The 10,329-nt window shown below is 46.5% G+C and overlaps 1 protein-coding gene across 1 annotated transcript in view; it reads right to left on the reverse strand.

Annotated features, from left to right (window-relative positions):
• The window catches only part of LOC120986643 (NXPE family member 3-like), an 87,439-nt gene extending 77,634 nt beyond the window's left edge, over positions 1-9,805 (reverse strand). Inside the window, exons 1-3 of the mRNA XM_040415306.1 lie at positions 9,569-9,805; positions 9,143-9,232; positions 5,154-5,648 (exon numbers count right to left, since the gene is read on the reverse strand). Coding sequence (XP_040271240.1) covers positions 5,154-5,648; positions 9,143-9,199 — 552 coding nt within the window. The 5' untranslated portion in view covers positions 9,200-9,232; positions 9,569-9,805. The remainder of the gene's footprint in view (positions 1-5,153; positions 5,649-9,142; positions 9,233-9,568) is intronic.
• Positions 9,806-10,329: the final 524 nt, after the last annotated feature.

Genomic DNA, 10,329 nt, shown 5'->3' on the forward strand with positions numbered 1-10,329 from the left:
TGAAGATGGATCCGTTCTGAACGGATACAAACATCTGCATTATAGGAGCGGATCCGTCTGATGAAACATCAGACGGATCCGCTCTGAACGCTAGTGTGAAAGTAGCCTAAAGGAGGTGAGTGAGGGAGCACAGCAGGGCATATTTCTGTGAGAAAGCACAGCAGGGCATATTTATGATGGGCACAGATGGGCATATTTCTGAGGGGGCACAGCTGGGCATATTTCTGAGGGGGCACAGCTGGGCATATTTCTGAGGGGGCACAGCTGGGCATATTTCTGAGGGGCACAGCTGGGCATATTTCTGAGGGGGCACAGCTGGGCATATTTCTGAGGGGGAACAACTGGGCATATTTCTGTGAGGGGGCACAGCTGGGCATATTTTTGAGGGGGAACAGATGGGCATATTTATGTGAGGGGAACAGCTGGGCATATTTATGTGAGGGGGCACAATCCTGTACATATTACTGTGAGGGGGCACAATCCTGGGCATATTACTGTGAGGGGGCACAATCCTGGGCATATTACTGTGAGAGGGTACAACTGGGCATATTACTTTGAGGTGGCACAATCCTGGGCATATTACTGTGAGGGGGCACAATCCTGGGCATATTACTGTGAGGGGGCACATATCTGGGCATCGCTACTTTGAGGGGGGATATATCTGGGCATACTCTTTGAAGGGGGCACAATGCTCACATAAATGCTGTGTGGTGGCATAGCATAAAGGGGGAACAATTACCATGTGGGGGAATTTAGGGGACTGGTTGGGAATAGGTGTTTAGTTATGGTTCGGCCAGAGTTAGAGGCGTCCACAGGCTCTTCCCGCACCAGCTCCAGAGTGTAATAAACAGCTGGAATCAGCAAGCCTATCCAATCCCAGTGTATCTAGTCCTGTCTTGTATGATCCTGCCTGCTGAGCTGTGTATCTAAACCCTTAGGCAAATGACCGTATCAATTTTGCGATCCACATTTTTTGCAGCCCTATTGAGTTCTACGGATTCGAGGAACTCATTTTAAGGACCACAATGACTTCTGGAACTGACATACGGATATAGAAAGTACTGTTTACGTCCATGTGCTTTCCATATCTGTATGTCAGTTCTGCGATAGATAGAACATATCCTATTCTGGTCCTCAAAATTCAGATCTAAAACCCATAGAACTCAATGGGACTGCAAAAAATATGGGAATCACACACGGAAAGTATCCTTATTTAGTGGCCCACAGCACCCCCATAACAGTGACATCCACAGTACTCCCGTAACAGTAAAATCCACAGTGCACTCATAAAAGTGACTTCCACAGTGCCCCCATAACAGTGACATCCACAGTGCTGCCGTAACAGTGACCTCCACAGTGCACCCATAACAATGACCTCCACAGGGCCATCCATTGCCCCCTTGTGACATCCAGTTCCATCAAAAGTGCCCCTTTGCCATCCACAGTGCCCGTTGTGTTCCATCCAGTGCCCCCTTTGCCATTCACAGTGCTCCTTGGGTGCCATTAAGTGCCCCCATTGCCATACAGTGCCCCTCATGTGCCATCCAGGTCCCCCTTTGCCATCCACAGGGCCCATTAGATGCCATCAAGTGCCCCATTGCCATCCAGTGCCCCTAATGTGCCATTCTGTGCCCCCTTTGCCATTCACAGGGCCCCTTATGTACCATCCACTGCCCCCTTTGCCATCCACATTGCCCCTTGTGTGCCATCCAGTGCCCCCTTTTCCATCCACATTGCCCCTTGTGTGCCATCCAGTGCCCCCTTTTCCATCCACAGTGCCCCTTGTGTGCTATCTAATGCCCCCATTGCCATCCAGTGCCCCCTTTGCCATCCACAATGCCCCTTGTATGCCACTCAGTGCCCCCTATGCCATCCACAGTGCCACTAATGTGTTCCCATTGCCATCCCCAGTGACATGCACAGCATAGCAATCAGCCCCAGTGCTGTGTTCTCGTAGAAGCCTGTACAATCAAAAGATGACCGGCTCCAGGCGCATGCGCAGTAGTGTGCATGAGTCGGGACCTGGGAAGGTTGGCAGGAGGCGGAGACATCAGCAATGATGCACCATCTCCTGCCTCAAGAAGAAGACAGACCAGAAGACCCAAAAATGCTACAGGAGTGGTCACATGTCCGTGAAAAAGATCCTGGGAACCACTGTGCTGCGGTGGGTAAGTATGCCTGTAATATTCTTCCCTCCAGAGGTAATTATAGTGGTCTAAATTTAAAGAAGGGGCCGGACAACCCCTTTAAATGGGTTTTCCCATCTCAGACAATGGAGTAATATCACTAGGTGGGACCCTTACCTACACCGAGAACAGAGCCCGAAAAATGTGGAGTGCGCACTGCACATCGGCCGCATAGAAATGAATGGGAGTGGTGGCCACGCAAGCGTGATTAACTCCCATTCACTACTATGGGGACAGTGCTTGATGGTGGCCGAACCTGGGGAAACCCGGGATCCTCTTGCCACCACCTTCCCTGCTCCATTCTCTGTGTAGGTGTGGGTCCCAGAGGTGGCACCCGCACCTAGCAGACAATATGCCCCCATTGTTTCAGATGGGAATAGCCCCATAAATATCACATGACGCAGTGGCTGAAAGCATACAGTAAGTCTTCATTGCTGAGGAACATGAAGCAAACCTCCAATGTTCCGTACTGAACACATGATAAAATATTCTTCAAAGTTGCATCCTTTATCCCTCCCTTCTCTGTCACCATTTCTTTCCCTTCCCTTGCCATTCCTTTACTTCCCTTTCCTTACCTGCCTCCATTTCATTCCCTTCCCTTGCCATTTCTTTGCTTCCCCTCCCTTCCCTGTCTCCATTTCTTTCCCTTCCCTTGCCATATATTTGCTTCCCCTTCCTTCCCTGTCTCCATTTCTTTCCCTTCCGTTGCCATTCTTTTGCTTCCTCTTCCTTCCCTGTCCTTTCCTACATACTGCTTTTTTATAATTCCTTCCCCTCCTTGCATCCTTTTTTTTTTCTTTCCATCAGATTCCAAATATTCTGCTAAAGTGACCTAATACGTGGCTATAATACAGTGAAAGAGAACAGTCTTTTTGTAAATTTAATACAGGGATATGCCATCCTTTATGAACTGTAGTGTCTGTTATCTGCAAACTCCACCGATCCTGAAAATGAAGGGCATGCTGTGTTCTTTCAGAACTTTGGTCCCTTCACTATTTTCCTCTGCACAGCAGCAATCCTGTTCATACAACTGTGCATTGAATAGCAGCAGGTTCAATTCACAAAAAAACTTGAAGAGACAGCAGTGTTAATTTAGTGCTGTGGTCTCTTCATCCTCAGGATCGGTGAGGGTACCATAGGTCCATCCCCAACTGATCAAAAAATGATGGCACATAATCACAAATTGTACTTGTTAGGTGCAAAATTAAGTAGAGTTGCATGAATTGAATGTTTATGGATTTTCAGCGAGAGACTGCAAGCCTTGGAGAAGACAGAAGTGTTTTATTAGCATTTGGATTTTCTCAGCTGAAACCATGTGCAGTGTCCTTGTGGATGCTCCGATGCTTTGGGAATAGGTGCATGCATAGTACAGCCCCGATGCTTGCCAGGGCAGAAGTCATCTTAATGTCACGGCTGAGGATGGGGGAAACCCTCAGCCGTGCGATGCCAGAAGATGGATGGTTGATGCAAGTCCAGGACAGGAATCAGGGAGCAGGTCACCTCCTATCAATCCCTAATTCTGACCCTGTCTCCTAGCCGTATGAGCCGACCCTGATGGTGGGAGGGCTCATACTCCGGAACCTTGAAGTCTCTTCTAGCCCTCAGGGTGGCCCTGGACTAGGAGCAGGGTAAGACGACCTGTTCCTCCTAGATACGGAGGAACAGGAGTCTCACTGGTCAAGCTACAAAGAAAGGGGAACATGAACAGCTTATGGCAATGGCAGGTAAATGCAACAACACAACACCTACCTGCCACAGACACAGAGCCTGGAACCTATGTGTAAGTGCTGCTGTCCACAAGAACTCAAACGGACACAGCACACACCACACCTCACACAGGAACTCAGGACCATAAGCTGCAATAACAAGGAGACCAAACACACACCTTCATAACACCATGTAACATAACTTTGTGCACAACAAACAGACAAAGTGCATACACAAAACTACACGTTGCCAAAGACAACCGCATGCATGGACAGCGAGCCGCCCTGCAACCAGCTCAGGCTGCTCCACTGCCCAACAACCACAAGTTGCCAGCGGCAACCACACGTGAGGCAAGATACTATCCCTCACCTGTGGTTGACAACAATACCAGACCGCGGGCAAATGCATGCGGCTCCCAAGGAGTCACGACCATGACCATGGTCATGACACTTAATCATGCAGCTCTGGCAAGCAGCTGGGCTGTACCACACATGTGCTGATTCCCGAAGTGCATGTAGGAGAAGACAAGGCCAGGCAAGATTACACAAAATTATCGATTTCTCAGCAGTGAGGCACAGATCGAGATTAGGAAAACAACAATTGAATCAGGAGCCCTGGGCACATCTGCCACTGCTACACTGGATTACAATTAGAAGAGCAGATATGGTCATCTGCTGCTGAGACCATGAATACTTGAAACAGCGAGCCTTCTTCTTGGACAGATTGCTTGTTGGGGCTGTGGAAGACCCTGCCTTCATGGTACACATGGCACCAATGACAAAGTCAGTGGTATATGCAAGGACTAGGGATGAGTGAATCGACTTCGGATGAAACATGGTGGATGCATTTCTAGCAAACTTGCACCAGTGATCTGCTAACTTTTTCTCCTAGCAGCCAAGTCCATCCTGTCTTGCCTAAGGGTAGCCTTAGCTTTCTACCAACAAGACTGGACTTGCCAGACCCTTGCCACGGATAGGGCGGGTGCAGCTCCTGCACCCGAACGATTAGCGCGCTGTACAGCGCTGTTAAGAAATAATAAGAATATCTAAAAACTCTAAATCCTAGGATACATCATGCAACAATTTTCAGGCTATGTAAAGCATATTTGATTTGTGTAGAATCAATTTGGCATAAATCAAATCTGTTGAGCAATTTGAATAATGTTACACAAAACTCATTTCAATAAGTTCAGGCATCTTTGCTATTTTTGACAATAGCAAATCTCTGTAATAGACCATTTACTGCCATCAAATGACTTACCTTATCTGGCCGTGTGGCCCTTTTCTCATGCAAAATTGCAACAGCCTCACTGGAATACATGAGCTTTATGGAGACCATGGTCTCACCTGGCCACTGAAGAATGAAGGAAGCTGTGTAGGTACCATTGTAGTTGTCTGTAACAGATCCACTCACACCAGCTTTCAGGCTTGGGGAATGAAGCTTAGCATGGAAATAATCTCCACCGTATCTCTTGGTTTGACCTTTATGGTTTTTAGAGATTATGAGAACCTCCAAATTCTCTCCCACAACATAGGTAGAGCGGGGATGGACCAAAAAAAATATTGAAGCTTTTGGGCGGGTGGAAAACTCCAAACTTGTGTTGGCTGGGGGCAGTGGCCATTCAGTCAACTTCAAAAGAGTATGAAGCTCTTCATCCAGGTGTGTCGTCTTTCTTAATGTTTTTGTAGATGTTGAGCTCACAGGGTGAATGTCATCTGCTGGTGACAACTGTTTCCATATTAATCTGTAGATAAACTTGGAATAGATAATAATGGGACACATCAATAGTGATGTCATTATCCATCATTCACAACATTTGAACAGTAATAACCACATCTAGTAGCCAGATAGCTCCTGAAGTGTGAGCTGGAGATAAACTGTTTTGATAACTGCAGTGGTTTTAGGGCTTTCTTCAATCCTAGCTATTCTAGAAGGGATGGATTTGTGTTTTATGGCCATCCTCCTGCCGGTGTTCGGCAATAACCTTGACATGATAGTACCACAAGGTTTCAAAACTACCTAAGACCCTTGACACATTATTACATCAAAGTGCATGGCCGCTCCCATTCAAGTCTATGGGACTGCCAACAATAACCCAAGTATAGGGTTTGGCTATATTTCAAAATCACATGGAGAAGGAATGAAGTGGCAGAGCACAAGTATGATCATCATTCAAAGAGAGGACACAGGACACCAACTCTTGCAATTAGAGATGAGCAAAGTCTTGGTCATGTTTGATATAATACAACCAGACAGTTTTATTATCATAACGGAAGCATTTTTGCTGATCCCTGCCAGATCCAACAAAAACGCAGATGTGAAAGTAGCCTAAGTCAGCTACCACAATCCTGCAGTGTCCACCCTGCTATACCTGTAATCTGCAGTAATTTCCATCAGTTATTGTGAGCCAAAACCAGTAGTGAAGCCGTCTCAGAGATCAGGTGTAATGATAGGCTTTGCACCAGTTCTGTGTTTTTGACCCGCACCAGGTTTTGGCTCACACTTAGGCCTCTTTCACACTAACGTATGGCTATTTCAGTGTTTTGCGGTCTGTTTTTCACGGATCCGTTGTTCCATTTTTTGTTTCCGTTGTGTTTCCGTTTCTGTTCCGTTTTTCCATATGCCATGTACAGTATACAGTAATTACATAGATAATATTCGGCTGGGCATAACATTTTCAATAGATGGTTCCGCAAAAACGGAACGGATACGGAAGACATACGGATGCATTTCCGTATGTTTTTCGTCTTTTTTGCGGACCCATTGACTTGAATGGACTCACGGAACGTGATTTGCGAGCAATAATAGGACATGTTCTATCTTTCAACGGAACGGAAAAACTGAAATACGGAAATGGAATGCATACGGAGTACATTCCGTTTTTTTTTTGCGGACCCATTGAAATGAATGGTTCCGTATGCGGACCGTATACGGAATGCAAAAAAACGGCCCGCAAAATGGAGAAAAAAAACCGTAGTGTGAAAGAGGCCTTTCTGATCAAAATAACTGAGCAAATAACTGAAGTTTGAACTTAGCCTTTATACACAATCATTTGTAAACTACATAGACTATTGGACTTCAGATGTATAGATATTGCCTGCACTGATACATAGTAGCAAACAATCAGTGCTGATAGAGATTAGTGTTCCACACACTTGTATGAAGACTGCGTGCAGTTGTTTTTTCCTCTCATCTATCAACAGGACTGGGTCATGTTGGGTTTTCAGCCTCTGGACATGAACAAGAATGCTCCCATCCACTGACAACAAGCATTGACAATCCTGAAGATGGTGAACATTGTTTGTAAGGGCTCTTTCACACTTGCGTTGTCCGGATCCGGCGTGTACTCCATTTGCCGGAAGTGTCCGCCGGATCCGGAAAAACGCAAGTGAACTGAAAGCATTTGAAGACTGATCCGTCTTCAAAATGCGTTCAGTGTTACTATGGCAGCCAGGACGCTATTAAAGTCCTGGTTGCCATAGTAGTAGTGGGGAGCGGGGGAGAAGTATACTTACCGTCCATGCGGCTCCCAGGGCGCTTCAGAGTGACGTCAGAGCGCCCCATGCGCATGGATGAAGTGTCCATGTGATCACGTCATCCATGCGCCTGGGGCGCCCTGACGTCACTCTGAAGCGCCCGGGGAGCCGCACGGACGGTAAGTATACTTCTCCCCCGCTCCCCGCTACACTTTACCATGGCAAACAGGACTTTAGCGTCCCGGCAGCCATGGTAACCATTCAGAAAAAGTTAAACGTCGGATACGGTAATGCGCCGAAACGACGTTTAGCTTAAGGCTAAACTTAAATGGGCATTAATTCCGGATCCGGCCTTGCGGCAAGTGTTCAAGATTTTTGGCCGGAGCAAAAAGCGCAGCATGCTGCAGTATTTTCTCCGGCCAAAAAACGTTCCGGTCCGGAACTGAAGACATCCTGATGCATCCTGAACGGATTTCTCTCCATTCAGAATGCATTAGGATAAAACTGATCAGGATTCTTCCGGCATAGAGCCCCGACGACGGAACTCTATGCCGGAACAGAACAACGCAAGTGTGAAAGAGCCCTAAGGCTGGATGTGTATGGGATCAGCCTGCGAGCAGAGGACGGTGAAAACTCCCATGAGGTGGTCACAAACTGCTAGAGTTCTTTTTAAAATAATGATCTATCCTCTGGACCCCCGCCGATCCGCTGTTTGAGAAGGCAGGAGCGCAGCGGCCTTCTCGCTGTTTACCGCAGGCCCAGTGACGTCACAACAATCATCACTGGCCTGGGCGCAGCTAAGCTCCAATCAAGTGAACAGAGCTTAGCCCCACCCAGGCCAGTGATACTAGTCGTGACGTCACTGTGCCTGAGGGAAACCGAGAAAGGGCCGCGGCGCTCCTGGAGGTGTCATACCCCTGCCGATCAGATGCTGATGATCTATCCAGAGGAAAGGTCATCAGTTTAAAAGAACTGCAGAACCCCTTTAAAGGAGAAAGAAATCCTTCCCGACTCCAATCAGGCATCAGAATAACTCCCTGGATCAACGACCCCTCTCTAGTAGCTATAGCCTGTGTTGGAACCGATAAAATTGACATCCATGATACAGCTTTGATGCAAAGATGTTCCTTGATATCTTGAACTGAATAGGCCCGGGTCTGCTTGATATGCAAATGAGGACCATCAAAGGGTTCTTGGGGCAGGACACTGATGAAAGGAAGATCTGACAGGACTGTCACATCCTGGGGAAAGCCCGACCCCCTGCTGGTATTTACTGCCCACACCTGTGTCAGCAAGGACATACATGCTGGGATGGGGGCAGGGGTATATGATATAACTTTCTTCCTGTGTAATTATCTCCATTAACCTAGCTCACAAGTAGGAGCAATGGTGACCTCGGTGACCTCCGGGACAAGACAAGTCTTTCTGGACTCTACAATCAAGAATGTGCTTCGCTGAGACCTGCTGGAGAGGAGTGTTCTGAGTACAGAGTAAAACTCATGGCATATGTGACTGAGAGAGAGAATGGTGAAGCTAGCTCAAGGATCCTGACCCCCTCCAATCCCCTCTCCCATTCCCTTAATTGTATTTAGAATGTAGGTATATCCCTATTACACTCCAGAAATACATCCAGGCCCCTCTTGGACTCTTTTAGTGAACTCACTATCGCCACCTCCTCAGGCAGAGAGCTCCATAGTCTCACTTCTCTTACAGTAAAGAGTCCCCTTCTACGTTGATGTAGAAACCTTCTGTAAGAATGATATTTTCTCTTACTGTGGTGGCAGAGATTGTGCACAGAGCGACGAGAACGAGCTGCAACTTCTTCATCATCCCCGATGTCTATGTCGAGCCTCGCGTGGGGAACTAGAAACACACGAGCAATAAACAGGTCAGAGAGCAAATAATAAAGGTGTCACATCTAAGGTTGTAAAAGGGTGGATACACAGAAACAGAGTTCATCTCCAGAAATGCTACCTTCCTCATGAGGCACCTGTCTATACATGTCCTCAGCTCAGGGGGCAGGCAGTACTAACTGGACATGGGGCTTCACTCCTATCAAATCCATTCTTCTCAGAACCCTGGTCTGTACTGATGATGGCAAAAAAACACAAAACAGGACAATCTCTAGTTTGGTTGGCACCTTTAGTAATATGTTCTACAATGGGATATGCACTTGTTCCCTGCAAAATGGCTGCTCACCTTAGAATGAAGAAATATGTGCATGTAACCAACACAAGGGATAAAGGATGAAGTGACTGCAAGCCTGGTGCCCCGGACCAGCCATTCCTGGATTGGAAGACTCGTAGAGTCAGCATAAACAGAATCACAAAAGGAATGACATCTTGCACAGCGCTGTCAGCTTCTGAGTAGACCAACATTGATATGGTAGGAATATGCCATAGTCCTTTATTTACAATCTCATATAGACAACACACTTTGGGATATAATCCTCTCTATCAAGTCGGAGTTCTACACACCGTTTCCCTTTGGCCCAATCCCTTTTTAAAAGGAAGATGGACATTGATCCAGGAATTTGTAAAGTGGAGCAATATAACAGGATAACTGGTTGGACTTGATGGACTTTTGGCTTTTTCCAACCTAAATAACTACGTAACTATGGTATGAGTTAACTCTTTCTATCTCTGAGGTGTTGTTTTTTCCGTAATTTCCTTTTGCGCTCCCTGCCTTTCCAGAGCCATAACTTTTTTATTTGTCTGTTCACATAGCCGTATGAGGGCTTGTTTGTTGCAGAACAAGTTGTATTTTCTAGCACCACCATTTAATATTGCATATGATGTAGTGGAGAGCAGAAAAAAAAAATCCAAATGGGGTGGAATTGGAAAAAATGCAGTTCATCCACAGTTTTACAGGATTTTTTATTTACGATTTTCTATGTGCAATAAAACTGACCAGTTACGTTCATTCTACATTTCAGTATAAATCCGGTGATACCTATAGTT

This window comes from Bufo bufo, chromosome 1 (genome assembly GCF_905171765.1).
Source record: "Bufo bufo chromosome 1, aBufBuf1.1, whole genome shotgun sequence".
Taxonomy (NCBI): Eukaryota; Metazoa; Chordata; class Amphibia; order Anura; family Bufonidae; genus Bufo; species Bufo bufo.